The sequence below is a fragment of the Sturnus vulgaris genome, chromosome 4 (assembly GCF_052056855.1).
Source record: "Sturnus vulgaris isolate bStuVul1 chromosome 4, bStuVul1.hap1, whole genome shotgun sequence".
Lineage (NCBI taxonomy): Eukaryota > Metazoa > Chordata > Aves > Passeriformes > Sturnidae > Sturnus > Sturnus vulgaris.
Genome location: NC_142246.1, coordinates 22,753,819 through 22,772,382, shown reverse-complemented (window position 1 = coordinate 22,772,382; position 18,564 = coordinate 22,753,819). Strand labels below are relative to the sequence as shown.

The window sequence follows — 18,564 nt, the reverse complement described above, 5'->3', positions numbered from 1 at the left end:
ATATACTTCTATCTAATGACTGTTGCTCTCTCCTGTTGGCTTAATGCTAAAGACAGTCTAGACATTAACTAAGAATGTGCCTTTTCTTGTCAAACCATTTTTCACAATCAACTACATTCCATTAATTATCATTTCAAATACATCACACATGCAAAACCCAAGTGAAATAACTGAAAAAAAATCTGATTTCCTATGTGTCCTAGTTTTGGCCAGAACACGGAGGTTATTCTAGACCACCTCCTGTTGTTGCTGGAGCAGGAATGGGAAGAGGAAGGGGGAGTGAACAAGCAATGTGTGGTTTGTGAGTCTCAGTGGGGGCACTGGAATGGGGAGTGCTGTTCCTGAGCCATGACACTGTGCTGTAGCCTTCCCTGAGACTTTACCCTAGTTCCCGACTAGCTCAGACGTTAGGAAGAAGCCTCTGGGATCTACTACATGAACGTGAATAAAAGATAACAAAAGAGGCTCTTTCCCCCCTGGGGAGAGGCTGAGGTTTATTTCTTGTGGTCCTCCAGGAGCGAAAAGAGGGCGAGGTCAGGGGGCACAGCTCTTTTCTAGGGTCTGTAAGGGGGTGGGAAGAAATTGGATCTCGGCCAACTGGGTATGGGGAGAGGGACCAGGCCACAGGACACCACAGGGGTCACAGAATCTACCATTTCCAATACATCTAGTGAGTTACAACACTGTGCATTACAATACACTGCACGATCCATACTGGCAACTACAGAACAGTCCTGGACACACCAACAGAAACCTGGGCAAGTTTAAGGCAAGTATACTGAAGAGCAAGTAGGTAACCTGTTACTACTGCACAAAGAATTCACCTTCTATCACAAAGATATAATCTAACATCAACATACAAACTTGGAAACAGTAATTTGCTCTTATTTGGCACTACATTCTTCTAAAAACAATTTATAGATTTAAAGTGCTTTGTATCTATAGTGTATATCCAACAACATTTCTAAGATAACAGAAACTCAGCCAAGACTGGCTTCTTGAAAAGTAACACAGCCATAATGGGAGACTTTCAAAAGATTGGAAAGTTGACTAGATCCCTTGACTGTTCATTTCGGAAAATCCTGAAATTCTTAAAAATTAAGAAAACTATGTAGGGAATGTTTTTGGTATTTAACCATCTTTTTTAATGCATTCACTGTTCGACACTATTACCCAGGTTTTGTTGCCAAGAAGCTAAAAGGCTTTTGTAGCCTTTTATTTGATGCTACAGAGCTAGTGGAAGAATCTAACCTCTGGCTTTCCTCCTGACACGGATCTTCACTCCAGCCAGCAGCTTCTGATTCGTCTGGAACTGAAGAATTCAATATTGATCTAACAGTAAGGCAGCGTTCATACCGTTCCAACATTCTTTTGATCTTTTCCTTAGATACACCATGAATGTTTCTCCTATGAATTGAAAATAAACAAACAAAAAAGGAACATTTCAGATTTTTGAATTACAATGACAAAAGAGAATAATTTAGTAATAATTTAACAAATTTAATAGTTAGCAAGAGTAACCAAAGAATTCAGGGAGCCAGGTGAAAATCTGTGAAACAGCAATTCTTTCTGTATCAGTACACTAAGGTGTTGTAAACAGGACATATCAGACAAATTGCTGCTCCACTTCTTCACCCCATCTGGTCTCCCTATACTGCAATTGGATGTTTTGCACAATACTAAAATCTAAAACTGTACCAATAATGCATCTTCTTCAAATAAGTTTCAGAAAACACACTATATCAGATCCTGACAGTGATGCAGGATATCAAACTGGGTACAGAAGACTTCTGAATTCAGTCTTCTTTCTTTGGTTTTGCTGAACTGAACTCATTGAGCATTGAAGAAAACCTATTCACCTACTATTCTGGACATCCTTTCACCAGAAATTTTCACTAACTCGGTTAAGCACCACCTAGCACTGTGTTCTTGCTGCAGTTCCACCTAGAACAAGTTAATCTGGCCAAGGATAGTAAAAGAGAAATTGAAAATACAGAAGAAAAGGTTTAACTTTTATTTTAAGAAGGAAAATAATCTACCTTAGCTCACTTAAAAAGCAGCCAACCCTAAGCTAAACATGCAAATTCAGATGACAACAGATACTATAAAATCACAAAATAACTTCTGTTGGAAGGGACTCTGGAAGTCTCAGACGTCAGTCTCCTACTCAGAGAAAGTACAACTAGATCAGCTTGCCCAGAGCTTTTTGTCTGATTTTGAATATCAAAAAATGACTGAAAGTCTACAAACTCTCTGGGCAAACTCTTTCAGTATCTAACCACCTTTAAAATAAATGTTAGGCTTTTTTCTTTCATGTAATCAAAAGTTCCAGTTTGTTTGGTTTCTCCTATCCCTGCACAATTCTTTTTAGTCTTCTCTGTAATCTTTCAAAAGGTAGCTGAATACAACAACATGATTCTTCTTCAATGATCTCTGCTTAAGGCTGAATAAACTACTCTTGCTCAGTTCCATATCACCTACAAATTTGCTAAGAGTGCACTCTGTCCCAGCATCCAAGTCATAAAAAGGACATTAAAGAGCTGCAGTCCCTCCCCACAGGGACATAAGCCTTCACTTTGGACAGTGAGCATAACATTTGAATCTGGCATCTAGCCAACTTTCTCATTATGTTTTCTTATGTTTTATTATTCACTTACATAGGGTTTATGTCTTGGTGATTTCAGTCCTAAGTAATAGATGGTCCTGCTAAAGAAGAGCTAAGCATCAATGATGATGCACAGAGGTTTGTCCCTCTTGTGCCACAAGGTGCTAACTGCCCTAATTTCAATGACAGCAGAAACACTTCAACTAAAGCAACAGACCAGGATACAAAAAAAGCCCAACCTCAGTAACCCAAAGTAACAGTCACTATACTTTACATGCAAAGAACTCTAATAATGAAAACATTACAGTCTATTGCAGGTAACTGAAGTGACAAAAGATCTTATAATACATACATACAAAAGTCCACAAAATATCATTAAAAGCCTACTTATTATTACAAAAATTTTGACAGATACCCTGCTACTTCACTAGCCATTGTGCTGAGCGATACCTTTTTAAAAATCATAGCTTATACTGTCCAGTATGTCATTTTCCTTTACATTCTTACCTTTCAAGTTCTTTTGGTTTAAACTTCCACCAAGTGTCTGGTTCTCGGAACATTACTTTGTATTTGAACTGCTGAGCCTAAATAAAAGAGAGATAAAACAGAACATACCACATCACCCATTTCTTATTTCTATGACAAAGCACACTGTATGCCTAGCTTGCCTCTTCAAAGCTGTTTTTTGCTTTTTTCATACCTATTAAACATTTGGAATAACACTTTTGTTCAGTGTTGCACTTTGATTTATATAACTGAGGTTTATTAAAACACATACATGTATTTCTCACCATAAAATTAAACGTGTGCCATGATGTGTCTTCCCCAAGACAATACTGCAAAACGTCTCCTCTTTCCAGATAGAGCATGCACATTTATATACAGCCTCTCCAAGACAGAGGAAAGTGCACAGCTTACATTCAGAGCTGACTAGATGTGAACCAAGACCAAAACAAGCAATTCAATTACATTAGCACCGCTGTTGTGCCTTCCTGCCACATGGGAACGTGACCAAGCTGCAAGTAAATGATTCCTATATAGGCCAGTCTCATCATGACAGAAAAGGAGCCTAAAGTCTAATGAGATGAAACATTGCAAGTACTGTGCTGTTTCTCCCCGTTCCTGTTTTCAGAAAAAATTCTTATCGATGTACCAAACACTGCACTTCTGAAAGAACTCTTGTTGCATCTTGATTTCAGTATACCACAAAATGAAAGACATAACTTATAAAAGAACTGCTAATCTGAACAGTTGTTAATAAATGCAAGGATAATAAAATAAACACTTTATTAACAAAAACTATCTGTGTTAAAGTCTCACTGTTCATTAATCCATTAACAGCATATGCAGCATATGTAGGCTATGTGCTCAAACGCTGTCAATTACATGTACTACACTCTCTGCTGTGTTTCTGTAACAGGCAAGGAGAAATCCCAAAATACTTTTTTTGCAATGTAGTATTTCAGTTAAATAATGCTGTTCTAACTACCAACCAATATGGTCAATGATCAATAGCAAAATATGCTCTAGACTCTAAAAGTGCTGATGCCCATATAGAAACTATTGAGTGAAAAGCTGGGATCACTTCAACAAAAAGTATTAAGTAAATCTGCACAACTTCAAGCAAGCTAGCAATTATTTGGTAACTCTAGCCTCCAACTGGTATCTACCTATACGTCGTATTTCGGATGAAACTGAGTTTTCAAGTTTTACAGAGCATCACACCACTCATTCATTAGTGTTGATTACATTTTTAAAGTAGCTTCTAATTTTAGTGATCATATAAAAGAGGAACAAAATTCAGTTTCTTCAACAACATTTGCTTTTGGCCCCAAGAACAAAGCACTTGCCTTTGGCTTTTGGTAACTAGGCCAGGTTAATGCTCATATACCACATGACACATGACACTGAGTCACACAACACGACACTGGGCAATATGATCCCATGCAACACTTCTTTAATTTTACTCCAGACTTCCTTGCAGAATAGCAGCTAGACCAAGAAAGACACTCCCATTTTAAAACATATGTTGTTGCCATGCTAGTAAATAATCTCTTTTCACTGGTCAAATTGTAATACTAACCAAAATAACATAAGGCTTCATCTCCCATGCTTGTATGTTTGTGTTGTCAATTATTATAGGAGAGATTCTCATTTCAAATGCTTCTTTGGCTGAAAAATACACATGTACAAAACAATGTAATACAGCTAATTTCATTACATTGGGTGAATATAATATTAATATTAACTATCTAATTTTTTCTATTTTTACGTAGATAATCCATAATGATTAACCACTGTGTGAAGAACTCTTGCCATAGCTTAATCTGTTTCAAGGCCCTCTATTTCAGAAATCCCCCCCTCACATGTAAAGCTACTGAGATATGGCATTAGCTTTTGAATTAACGTATGTATGATAAGGAATGAAAATGCAGATGTAAAATGCACCAAGATGACTAATCAATCAGTAAATTAAACTAAAAAAACTACATGATCACCTTAAAGTGGACTTCTTTGTTGCATACAAAATTCTTGGCTTTATAACAGTCTTAAGATTAGTCCACTCTGTAAACTGCATAAAATATGAAAAACCACAATAATTATTTTAATTTAATTACACAGTAATGAAATGTATAGAACCACTAACTTTGAGACACAGCACCATGTTTCTGTAGCCATCTTACAATGTGTCTGAACAATCACAGTTCTTGTTGAATCCCACATTTATTTATTAGTTTCTCTACTGGTAGAAATTTGACAGCAGAAAAAGGATCGTGGTTCAAATTTAGCAAGTAAAAGCTTAAAAAGAAATGTTCTATGGTGAATTTAGCATAGGTCACTGCCAAAAAAAACCCTACCCAATTATGAAAAGGGGAAAAAATTATTTATTCTGTCTTGCTCTTCTGATTTTGTTCAGATTTGACAACAATTTTGTGTACAAGAGAAGAAAAAAGATAACAAAGAGCAGGAAGATATCTGTGTATTATATGTATCCTCATTACTTACTATATATGCATATTATGGATCATTTCAGAAAAAATATTTCTGGGAGATGGTGTAGGCAACCACTCTGGAAATGGGACACTACCCAAAATACATACCATGATAAAATCTGAGGACAAAATACACTCTTCACAAAGACACTGGCATTTCTAATTGCAAAACACACAATGAACAGATGACTTCTGAGTTTGTGCTCATATTCTTTCTCTGCACATATTAAAAAATACTTCTACGATGTGATGAATACTTGTCACGTAACAAGCCAGGCAGATTTGTAAACACCACACAAGCACTGAACTGTAAATGAGCAAGCTAATTCCTTATTTATATCTCACCTCGTTTCCTGTTCCAGTCATGTGCTTCCCCTAAGCAATCAGGGTCATAATGGTATTGTCCATGTTTGTAAAAGTAATCATCAGTACTAAGAATGATTCCACCTGGATTATCCTCAAGCAGATTCCTGTGAAAGATCAAGAAAATAGTTTTTTCCCCTTCTCCTCCCAGGTTCCAATGTCACTACCATATATACTTTTTTTAGTCTCTTGCAGTAAACCAAAATTAATTGTAATGGAAGCAACAAATGTAGGTAAGAGGAGAAAAAAAAGTCAGTTTCCAAGCAAATGGAATCTATAATAATTTCCCTCCTTTGTTTTTTCCAAAGGCTGAGGATTATGTAGGGGAGAGAGTTTATATAGTTTCCCTACAAATCTCTAATTTCAAAACAAGGGAGATATTTTTCTATCTATATGTAATGACATACTTCCACACTGACAAATATCTTGTCTTAATTGCATCAAATGTTTCAGGTGTCAGTCAAAAGGAGTCTAAGTGCAAACCAGGCCTTTAGAGAGTAAGAAATCAAAAATTCCCCCCAAGAAGCTTCACATATACTACCTATAAAAAAAAGTTGTACAGTGAAAGGGGAATTTCTGCCTGTAAACAGCTGTCGTATTTCCATCAGTGTTACTCCAAGAAAACATTCTAAATAAACTGGGACTGAAAGAATACAGCAGACTTAACACTACAGCAATGATGCTCTACTGACCAACTCCTCTGTTCAGTGACAGAAGTTAAAGCTCATCATTCCTATTTAAATTTCCACTAGGAAAGGACCTACAAGCAACTCTGCTCTCACCAATTATGATTACCCATCACACTGTGTGCAGTTTAGCTGGCAATTTAGGGTTTATACATTACTATTTACATGTGTCAGAAAATTCTCTCTGCCTGTGCCAAAACCTGTACACAATTAAGCAATTTTTTTTAGAAGCTCACAATATAAATGTTCTACCTTGCCAAATACGATTTTCCTGATCCTGGAACACCTCTGAGAAGGACAAGTACTGGACCTATAAGTTGCATCTTTTTTCTCATCATGTGACAAACACGTGGTTGTTGTGCTTGTGAGAGGTTCAATTTTGAGTTTCTATCTTGATTTCCCCATACCTTCAGAGAAGGGTTGCCATCCCAGGCATTTGAAACCACTGGGGAGGAAAGAAAAAGTCCTTTTTCCAAAGTTCTACAGTCAGAAACAGGTCTCCACTGCCCTGGACTGGCAGCCACAGGAATTACAAAGCTGTGAGTTCCACTGGATGGATAAAACACAGGAGCCATGAGATTCCAGTGTTGTTGAGATTGACCTGATGGTGTAGAAAAATTTAAGTTATAACCCTGCTGAGTTTGCTGAGTATCTGCAGGTTTTTGTGTTTTGAAACTGGAAGTTTCAGGAGAGATACACGCCTCTGGAAGAGAAGCACTCTGGTAGCTGCTAAAGGCATTCATTGCATCTTCATGTTGTTCCAGGCACCTTGAATTAGGATCTCCAGTAACAGCTGCTCCAAGTTCCATAGGTTTTTGGGAGGACCCGCAAGAGGCAGCAGTCACACTACTTTGATCCAAAACAGTATCTTGCGTCTGATCAGAATGTTCACATATTTCTCCATTTGATAGTTTATATACTTCTGAAGCCACATCACGTTGAACATGTATTTCCAACAAATCAGAATCTTCCAGTATCTGTGCAAAACTGTCTGATGCAGATGATGAGCTTGCCTGGATGCTCAGCTGACTCACTGGTGGCTGGGAACAGCAGGAGTTTTCTAAAACCACATTATTTGTCTCTGCTTGCTGTGGAAAAAGTAGGGCATTGCAAAACGAATCTGACTTTTCCCACTCAGGATATTCGGTAAAACCATCATGTTCCACAGGGTGCTCAACTATTTGGTCATCTGAAGAATTAGGCAATTCCTCACTCAAGCTGTAACTCTGAAAGGCAGTTTCTAGTAAGGAATTCAGGTCTCCAGTCAGCTGCACACCAGGTGACGGGACCTTTTCTATTGCTGCTCCAGAACCTCCCCTCATTCTTTCATTTGCAATAGATCTTTGCTGATTAACAAGAGGTAATGATGATGCTGCTAAATCAAAACCCAAGGTTTTTGAAGATGCTACTCCTTTGGCATGGGTGGACAGCTCTAGAAGATGATCCATAGCATTTTCTACTGTTGGGTAAGAAAACAGAATAAAGCACGGTCATCTAAACAAACCTAAGCTGATGTGCATGTAATTTTTTTACCTGAAGAAACATTTATTACAACTAAAGAAACAACCAAAAGACAGTTCACAATTCACCTTTAAACATAGCTTCTGAAACTCCCTTGATCCACTTCTCATTAGAAGTAAAGGCAGAACTCAATATAGACATATTGAAAAATAACAACCAAATAAATTTTAAAATTACTATGGAAATACTGTCTAAAAATTACCTATTTTAACTGGAAAAATACCAGAGCTGGATGTTTAAATGGATACTTATTTCTAATCTAACTCATATAGCTGGAATAGTGTAAAATGAACTGGAAACTCTACAGAGGATGAAAGAGATAAAAGTATGCAAAGTATGTTCACTGTGGCCCACTTTAAAATGTCCTATCTAATACAGCCTGAAAAGTCCAATAACTGCATTAGTTCCTTGTAAAGCCACTAAATGGAGCAGAGGGTGATTAACATGAACAAAATGAAAAGCAAGCACAAACATCATCTGAGTCCTACAGCTAAGCTTCTGTGTTCCTGAAATATAGGGTAGCAAAAACTTTAAGCTCACATCAGTACAACTCTGTCCACATTCATTAAACAAAATCTTTGTCATCCTTCCAGCTTCTCTACTGTATGAAAACAACTTACTGCACTTAAATATGCTAACCTTTCCAGTTTTAAACTACTGTTAGCAGTACAAGGCTATGAACTCTACATGTTTACTGCATTCTCCAATAAGCTTTAGATAAAACTGTAATTATGATAAAGGCGAATCTTATTAAGATATATAACTCTTATTAAGAGATCAAAGCAAGAATCAGTAATTCCATCAAATTCGATTTTAAAATGAACAACAATTGTAACAGCACTCTCACATTTGTCCTTGAGTTATAAACTCTGTAGAATTTAGGTAATAAAAACAGTCCTTTTAATGGTTACCTAGCTTTCATACATATAAAAAAAATGTCAAAATCTGCTTTCTTTGCATATATTCTTACAATAATCTCAGTTAATCACATCATATGAATACAAATTGATTAAAATGCTCCATATATGACTTATTCCCCTGACAGGTAACTCCTCAGACATTGCTATCCTGCACCTCATGCAGTACTTTTATCATAAGCAAATGACCTTGCATAGAGAGGAATTTTGAAATCACAAAGGAATGGGACGGACTGGGCATAAATAAGAAAATAGTCTGCCAGGAGAGTTGGGTATGTAGGTTGGCAGAACGTAGGGAAAGAAACTAATTCCTTGCTTTAGTTCCAGCAAGGCTGCAGAGAACTAAACACAGCAAACAGAATTTCTCCTACAGAAACTAATCCTCAGTGGACACAGTAAGATGACAATGCAAAATAAATGAAAAACAAAAGCTCAGTTCAACTATTTAAGGAAAAGCAAATGCTGCCAGGACCACATATTGGCATACCAGCAAAAAATTGTGATCTAGAACATAAAATACCCCTCCTGCAGAAACTGCTTAGGCATCTTGCAGATAGGGCACAAAACTAATCAGAAAAACCAGATTCTCCTCACAACTCCATCACTGCCTGCTCTCTGTCACAGAACAATCCACTCTAAACAGCACCTCCATTTGTGGAGCACACTGCTCCATTTACCAGCCTCACAGAAACATTGTTAAACTTCGAGAATCTTACATGGTTGCAAAATTTCAAAATATTATTATTCACCTACTTATTAAAAGTTAAACTCACAAATATGATTGCAACACCCACACCAACCTTCCTGGAGTTGCACTAGTTAAGAGCTATCTGCACATGAAACAAAATTCATGTCAGCTGTGTATTATTTACCTTTAAAATCACATTCAGACAGAACCATATAAACCACACTAGGATCTAGGTCAGAAAACATCTCTGACATGCTGTTGAAGAGCTCTTCCTTATTGACATAATGCATTGCTTGTGTCATTAAGTGGCTTGGGTCCCCCTGGGATACAGCAACAGTAGTTCTGTCAGAATTGCCATTCTTCTGAGAAGGATTCCCACCACTTTTCCTCTTCCGTGGCATTGTTTCCTAATACCCAGTGCACTTTTTGTTCTGGTTTGTTCACATGGGGCTGACAGCACCAAACTTAAAAATCACAAAAAAAGCTCTCCTAACTGGGATAGACTGAACATAAATTGCAGACCTGGAATTAAAAAAAAACAGAAAAAAATTAATAAAATACATAATCACATTTCCATGTCTTCTATTTAAATAGTTAAAAGATAAAAAAAATACATAAGCATACAGGAAAACATTTTCTAGATGTCTGCCTTTCTTCTTTTCAAAAGGCTGACAGCTAGAGCAGCCTTATTTTCAAGTTAACTAGACACCGAATCTGCATCTGGAAGACAGAACAAATAAAATGTAGCTTAAAAGAGAAATCCAGAAAAGTAAAGTTTGCAATGCCAGGCGGGCAGTTCACAAACATTCCTCTGCTACTGAGTGTCGGGTTTTCTTTTCTTTAAAAGAGCTGAGCAGTTATTAGTTGCTATAAAGTTGTTTATTGTAAAGGCACATCAGTCTCAAAAAATCCCAAGTGTTAAAGTCTGTGCTAGAAGTTTTCGGCATAGAGTCCTAAATAGAAGTAAAATCTCAATTAGAAGTAGAAGCAGCTCCTCATGCAAGGCTCCGGGAGGGCCGATGTTGCAGCCGCAGCTCCCGTCTTCTTCGGGGGATCATGATGGCAGTGAGGGGAGAGAAGCAAGATACAGCGTCTCTCCCCAATGCATAGATTCTTATACACAAATTACCCAACAAGGTAAAAACACGAATCTCAAGCATTTCTTCTTAACCTATTAGAATTCCAGTTTCTTAGTACGAAAGTTTACGTATAAACTACGCATATAGTCTATCTGTTCTATTTAAAAATGTAAGCAATATTCTTACTATATTTTTATTATGCCTAAAACTATGTTTTGGAACTTTCACAGAGACTTGTTTCTAAGATTTGTTTTCTACATTGGTACTTAGGACTATGTTTTTCAGCTCTCACTGCAGCTTGTTAATCTCTCTCTGAGTTCCTCAGAGAGACCTCTGTTTCAGACTCCAACACTGAGGACCAGTTAACATTATGGTACATCTACATGGTGTTAACATTCAGAAACTACTCCTCTAAGGAAAGTATTGGAAATGTAACATGCTACCAAATTTTTCAAAAGTCTTTCGACTAGCCCCCTTTCATGGTATTTTAAGAACAAGCAGAAGTTCTTCAGTGTTCAAACACTGGCAGCGAGGTTATGGAGTCTGCAACGCCACATATTCTCAAAACCTGACCAAACAGCCCTGCTTGAACCAGGCTGTTTTCATGGCCTCCTTTACTTTCGTTATATCAGTATCAAAGCTCTGTTGAGTTCTTGTGATGATCGTAATAAACTAATATATATTTTTTACAAATAATTATTCAGAAGACTAGCAAACCTTAGTAAGGCACAGAAATCTGAAATTAATTACAGCAAAGAGTCACTGTTTACCAATAACAATTACTGAGTAGGCCATAAAATACCTGCTTTTATATAAAACAGGTATTTTGCCAGTGATGATCAACTCAACATGTGCAGATAAATCAATGGCAGCACTTCCATTTTCACTTAGTCCTTCCCTCCCTGGATCACTGACACACAGATGACAATGCCAGATTAGTGCCAGATTCAAACAGCACTTCTCCATTATCCTCAATCAATCTCTTCCAACAAACAAGAGATTCAATGTTTAGCAGAATGTTGACTGTTATGTTCTCAAGTCATAGAAGTTTACGAAAGGAAAACAGACAACTCCAGGATCCCAGGAGTTTCTATCATGTGTACATGGACTTTAGAGAGACAAACAAGACTGATGTCTGAAACAATAACAAGGTCAAGGATGTCTGAAATGTATGACAAGGAAAACAATGCACAGGAAAAGGAAGAAGCGGACTTCCAAAAATAAAGGAGAAACCATAGTGGAAAATGCTATTTGGTCAGACTGAGCTGGAACAGTTGCAGCTGGTTTCTTCATCCCACTTTTTTTGGTTCACCTCTCTGATTAGCCATTCTTACACCATTCTTTACTGTCATGAAAAACTATTCAATGATTTAAAAAAAAAGTTACAGCAGGTCTTGTTTTTCAAACTTCTGTATCTAACTGATTCATCCTCTACCCATAGAAAAGGTTGTCCTAACTTAAACAACATTAACAGTGCTAAAAAATGTGGTTGTTCCTCCATAAAAAGTTCAGTGACAAAGGAAAGATCCTGCAAGGGAGAAAGTTATTAATGCACCTTGACATTATTGTGCAGCAATAGCCTTTAAGCAGAACACTTCAAGTGTTAGTGTTTGAATCCAGCTGTCTTATAATGATCAATCCTGTAATGACATACTGCTGAAAAACATGCTCTGACTGCAAGTCCTATTACACATAACATCTCAAGTATAGGAAAAGAAGCAAAGAGGTAGTATTCAAGAGCAGGCAGAACACACAGAACACACAGAGGAAGAAAAATACTAAACTACTTTAGTAGTTTACAACTAAGTTATAGTTGATACCAAAAGTATTCACAAAACTTTTTAAATCAAAGAGATTGCATTAGGAAACCATTAGCAGCAAATACAGTTCTTCAAAGTCATTACAAGGCCTTATTTATTAAGCAAACAGACCAGGGAAGTAGTCCAACCACTACTGAATGTTTACTAAAAGCATTAAGCAGCATAAGACACTTCTGGTTTAACTGTGACCAAGTTAAAATGGCAAATTTATCAGTATTATCTCTTCATTTGTTAAGGACAGAAGTCTCTAGCCTTCACATAACCCAAGAGTAAAACAATATGAACGAAGCAGCCCAATTTGTATGTATTTTTAAATTTCTCTGAATACTTTAAGGTAGTTAACTCCATACATATAAAAGAGGTTGGTTTGGTTTTGGTTGGGTGGTGGTGGTGACAGTTTTTTAGTCTGGTTTGCTTTTGGGGTTTTTGAACAATTTCTTAATTTAAAACTATATAAAATATTTATCATGTAAAGTCCATGCAAACCTTCTGGCTTTAAAAAAACCCAAACACATGCACATATATACTTACAAGCCGGGACTGGAAAAGAAAATCTCTACTTGTAATACATATAAAATAGCAATGGGATAGAACTTACATCTTTAGCTTCACTGAGCTGCCCCACAGTGGGTCCTTTCTCATCTTTCCAAAGCCACCACTGATGGCACATTTAATAAAGATTTGCTGTTAAAAACTATAATGCACTCTTCTCTCAGGAAACCATACTTTCTAACATACAAATCAGATGTCAGTAGAAGTGGCTGCTTCCTCCTGACAAAGGAATAATCAGAATACAAATTAAAATTTGTATTTTGCTCACTTTAAGCAGTTTTAACACTGAGCAATACACTTAATAGGTTTGAGTAGATTAAACATAGCTAATATCTTAAATAAGTAGCCAAAATATCAAGCTGAGCTCAACTCCAAGTTTTCCTAAGGATAAGAACATCTACCTGATTTCAGTTTTTAGATGATTTCTTATCTTAAAAAGCTGGCTTACATCAGGTAAAGAAATAACATAGCAGAAGAATTAGTTAGAAATAAATGTAAGTTTCCTCACTTGTCATTCCACTTGGTTTTTCGCCACAGTTCTTAACCATCTTGAAAAGGTCTACATATCCATGCTGGTGAAGATTACATTCATTCCATCATGTGGGAAATTAGTCAAATAAAACCTGGTACATCAAAATAAGATTATGTTACTCACACAGCTTATTTCTATAGTCTTACTGATGATAAAGAGCTCCACTTTGGTTCATCAAAGCATCTGCCAACTCCTAAGCCACTGTGTACATACCAAAGATGCCGGGTCTACTCAAAGTCTGACTTAATTCCAGTGTACATATTAGCCTAGAGATTACTCCTTGCAAGTCTTGTGCTTCCAAACAAACTTAAAAAAAGTCCAAACAGCAATAAAACCACAAAAAAAAAAAGAAAAAAAAAAAGAAAAAAACCAAAAAACAAAAACAAACAACAACAAAAAAAAACCAAAAAAAAAAAACCAAAAAAACCCAAAAAACCCCAAAAAAACAAAACAAAACAAACCTCTACACAACAACAACAAAAAACCACCAAAACCAAACTGGATATGTACACCGAAATTAGGTAAAGAATCTGGAAGAACTATTCTGTCACATTCCTAACATGACAAGTTAATGGCCTAAATCTTCACAAGAAATGGAGATATCCATCTCACATTTTGCATCTAACCTTATTCCACTGCTCCAAAGAATTAAAAACTGCTATCAAAACACACAAAACACTTCACTTAACCAAGAACTTGACAATGAGAGTTCAAATTTACAAAATAAAGGATATGTTGCAGACATAGAAAGTTATTCACCTCAACGAAGTGGCTTCAGAAAAACCATACCAAGAAAAGCTGAAAAGCCATTCAGTGATTTTACAGAACAACCTTTCAACAAAGGCTATTTCCACATTTATTCATTTGCACTTTGAGGTTTCCTGAATGGAGGAAAACAATTAAGTATTTAAATACAAGCACAAGAGGAAAAGCAGACAATGAAATCAAATTGACACCAATTCATTTTACTTTCTAGTATTTATGAAATCAGAAGCTTTTCTTTTTTGGACAATGTTTGAGTCCCCCCTCTAAAAACCGGAAGATAAAAAAGGAAAGAAAAAATCAGGAAATGAGTACTTTTCTCAGTAAGTGTACAAGTAGAAAGGAGTTGGTTTGGGAGCCTTTTGCATTCTGCCATTTCTGCCAGCAGTCAGCAAGGGAACAGGCCACTTTGTTACTGAATGTGAAAATCTATACCCAGCTGAAGACAGTGCTTCTGGAAACACTTCAAGGATCTTTTCCACTCTTTCCTTCTCCCACTCTGTGCTATTCCCACTGGCTGTTCCAAGGTCTTGTGCAGCAGTTTTAACAAAAGTCCTCCTTTTTCATATCAAGTTCTGTCAAAGTGCAACACACTGACAAATAGGTCTCATTCCTAACTAACTTGCATATTCTTGCTTTATGCAATCTATTCTGCTAGGATTTTTTTCCACGTTTGTGATTGTCTGGCCTAGGTGATTTTCTTGAAGCTGCTGCAAAAAATAAGTATTCCTCTGAGTACAAAACAAAAACTTCATCCAACTACACACACAGTTCAAGAGTACAAATCCAGCACAAACTCATGTGAAGTAGGTATTCATGAAGCAAACACAGCCTGCAGGAAGAATAGAGCCCTGTTTGCTAGGAAGAACTCAAAAGCTCTTCTGCATATGCCATGTCATGGGGAGAAGCCAACTTGCAGTGGCAGTCACCAAGTGTTTGACAGGTGACAGAAGCTGTCAAACTCCACATCGTGCTGTTTCCTTTCAAGCCGGGAAGCTGCTCTTGCTAGAGTCCTTCCACAGAGCTCCCAGAAAGGGACAGACAAATCTCCTGGATGTACATTACGGATGTGGGAGGAGGAAAGCCACCAGTGAGTGTGTTCTTCACTACCAGGTCTGCTTGAAAGGAACTACTTTTGTAGTCACCTTCCTTTTGCTGTGTGCTGAAGGAGAAAGCTTGGACTTGGGTAAAAAAGTGCAAGTGGCCTTAGTACTATGAAGAGTGCAGATATGCAGCAGGACAAACTAGGAAAAAAAAAAACAACCGATTGTTCTTGTTTAGATGGAGAAGGTTGTAGCTTGGGATTTTTTTTTGTTTTGAGTTTGTGGGGGTTTTTCAGAAAATAGTAAGACATCTGCAAAATGTCTTTCCACCTCTAGGGGAGTTCAGAGATACTTAATTTTTTATAGCTTCTCTTCTATGTCCTTCTCCCCACCTCACAGCCCTCTAAAGCATGCTGAAGAAAGGGCAAATTCAGCTTTGAGAGGAGACCTTCCAGGATGCAGAGCTCTTGGGCTACCTGGGCTGTCCCCTGTGCAGACTCCACACAGCCCAGCTGTGTTACTGTGACCTATGCCTAGCCTCTGAAGTGATGCTGCAGGTTGAAACAAAGATGAAACTTGTGGCAATGCTGGTGCTTCTGCAATGCTACGCCTGACATTAGTACTACTGTTGAAGACTTTATTCCAACTCCACACTACAAATCACAGAGAGATATTTGGAAAGAGAACTCCAGCAGTTCTGGAGCAGCAACTTGCCCACCATGCTTCCAGAGACTATTCAAAACTCAGCCTTACTCAATTCTGACAGGCAATGTAACTGACAGCTAATTAATGCCCTACTGGTGTTTTTATGTAGCAGAGCCTCTGTGAGAAAAACTGAGGCAGCAACTTCTTAAAATTCAAGGAATATTATTTTTAACGAGTTCTTCTGCATGTGAATTTAGCTCTATAAACATTCCTGAAATAATAATTCCACTGTGTCAATCACTTAGCATAGATTACAGATCAGTACACAGGTAGGAATGAAAGACAAGAGACTGCACAACACCTCAGACCTAAAATGCCCCAACGCCCCTAATGTAACATTTTTATATTCCCTCTGTATCAGTGACTTCCCCAGATGAACGGCAATATTAAGGCAAGAGAGGAAGAGGTTATTTTTTAAAATAAAGTATAAACAAAGCAACAAGAAATAGAGGGCAACTCCACAACTAAAAAAACACAAAACCCAAGAGACAGTAAGAAAAAGCCAATTGAAAAATAAAATACAGGATTTTAAGATGCGGTTTGATGCTGTTAAATTTCCCTCACCGGTTCTTCAGGCAGTCTACAGGAACCCAAAACGCAAACACGTGATGCAAGCATGTGATATAAGCAAGCCCCGTCCCAGTCAGGGTGACTATGCCGGGAAGAATGAGGGTTAAAACTTTCAACTTGACAAACTTAACTTACTCTGCCTTTCTGTAATTTTCTCCGTTTATATTTAGCCTTTGGCTCTCAAATCACAACTAGAGACGGGTTATCTAAAACTTTTACTCCTTGTGGAGTTCTTTTGCTTAAGTTCTGTAAGAGTTATTTGCAATTTTTCACTGTAAGGTTCTCCTGCAAGACTAAGATGCAGACTAAATTTTATCAAGGCACTGTATAAAATAGCATTTTAGTGTCTCTTAAGTCACACTGTCCTTAGTCTTTCAGTACAAGAGTTAAGAAAAGTACTCGTAAATATGTACTTTTTTCCTTGCTTATGAAGCCAGACTCCACCAAAGCCCCAGCGACCTTATGGCACTTGATCAGCAAAACCGCAAATCCTGTCCAAAGCACGGAGGGATACTATGCTACAGAGGTCACAATCAACCTCACGGATCAACTCGTTTCAGCGCTTCTCGACTGTTAAGACCTCAGAGTACTTATAATATTTTGATTTCATTTTGAACGAGGGGAATTTCTCTCGAGGGCTCTATTCTTCGTGAAGATGAAGTTCACGAGCACTCCGCACTGCCTGCTGAGGGGTAGGCGAAGCCCCTCCACCGACTCTCTAGCCCTGACCTTTCCTTCAGCGGCCACAGCTGCAGGCAGGGCACGAGTCGGGGTTTCTGCAGAAGGCCGGGCAATTCAGTGACGAGCGAGGAGGCGCCGCGGGCGGAGGGGGCAGGCCGCCGGCACCGCGGAGCTCACACAGCGGCGGGGAACGCCGAGGCCACAGGAAGGCCCCGCGGAGACCAGGCCCGAGCGGCGGCCCCAGCCTGGCGGCGGAGGGGCCCGCCGGCGACAACACTGCCCCAGCCGCTTCTCGCCAGCGACGACCCGCACCCACAGCCCGGCCGCGGGCGGACGGCCGGTCAAGTTGCGCCGCCTCCCCTCCCAACCGCAGGCAACTCCTCTGCAGTGACGCTAGGGACGGGCCCCCCGGGCCCGCCGCCATACGGGACGCGTCGCGGGGGCCGCCCGCTTCCCGCCCCCGGGAGACCGCGGCGAACAGCTCCGCGCCCTATCGGGAGCGGGGGGAGGGCGAAGCTCCTCCCCAGCCCCGCCGCCAGACCCCGCCGGCCATTACCTCGTTCGGCTCGGCTCGGCTCGGCTCAGCTCGCTCGCTGCCGCCGGCGGCGGGCGCTGGGCTGCGGGCGCGGGAAGGGGAGGTTCGGGCGGGGCGTGCGCCGCGGGGACACAGCGCCGCTACCCGGCCGCCCGGGGAAGCGCAGCCCGGGAGGAGGTCCCGCCCCGCCCCGTCCCGCCCCGCCCCGCCCCTTCCCCTGCCCGCCCGGGGCCCGCGGTGCCGCCCCGGCCGGCTGAGCGCTGAGGGCCCGGGGCCACGCGCTGCTCCGCCCTGCACGCCGGCTGGACAACCAGCGTGGGCGGAGGGCTCAGCCGGCTGGTGGGAGCCGCGCTGCTGGGTACGCTACGGGGTCAGGCATGGCGGGGAATCGCTGACAGCTAGCGCGGTGACATATCTCAGCTATGTAGTGACAGGTTTCGCTCGTGTAACAAAAAGCGTGGGTGTTTCGTTTCTGCTGCTTGTGCCCAGTTTTACTAAGCAATTTGTAACGC

At 39.5% G+C, this 18,564-nt stretch overlaps 1 protein-coding gene across 4 annotated transcripts in view; it reads right to left on the bottom strand.

Moving 5' to 3' along the window:
* The window catches only part of N4BP2 (NEDD4 binding protein 2), a 36,529-nt gene extending 18,369 nt beyond the window's left edge, over positions 1 to 18,160 (bottom strand). For 2 of the 4 annotated variants that reach the window (XM_088163291.1, XM_088163294.1), the window contains exons 1-9: positions 18,074 to 18,160; positions 13,733 to 13,847; positions 13,271 to 13,443; positions 9,958 to 10,295; positions 6,900 to 8,106; positions 5,944 to 6,068; positions 4,689 to 4,777; positions 3,113 to 3,189; positions 1,252 to 1,407 (exon numbers count right to left, since the gene is read on the bottom strand). In XM_088163291.1, coding sequence (XP_088019417.1) covers positions 1,252 to 1,407; positions 3,113 to 3,189; positions 4,689 to 4,777; positions 5,944 to 6,068; positions 6,900 to 8,106; positions 9,958 to 10,174 — 1,871 coding nt within the window. In that variant the 5' untranslated portion in view covers positions 10,175 to 10,295; positions 13,271 to 13,443; positions 13,733 to 13,847; positions 18,074 to 18,160. Of the gene's footprint in view, positions 1 to 1,251; positions 1,408 to 3,112; positions 3,190 to 4,688; positions 4,778 to 5,943; positions 6,069 to 6,899; positions 8,107 to 9,957; positions 10,296 to 13,270; positions 13,444 to 13,732; positions 13,848 to 14,515; positions 14,663 to 16,830; positions 16,855 to 18,073 lie in introns of those variants that run through there. The other 2 variants (XM_088163293.1, XM_088163292.1) reach the window with 2 other exon arrangements.
* Positions 18,161 to 18,564: the final 404 nt, after the last annotated feature.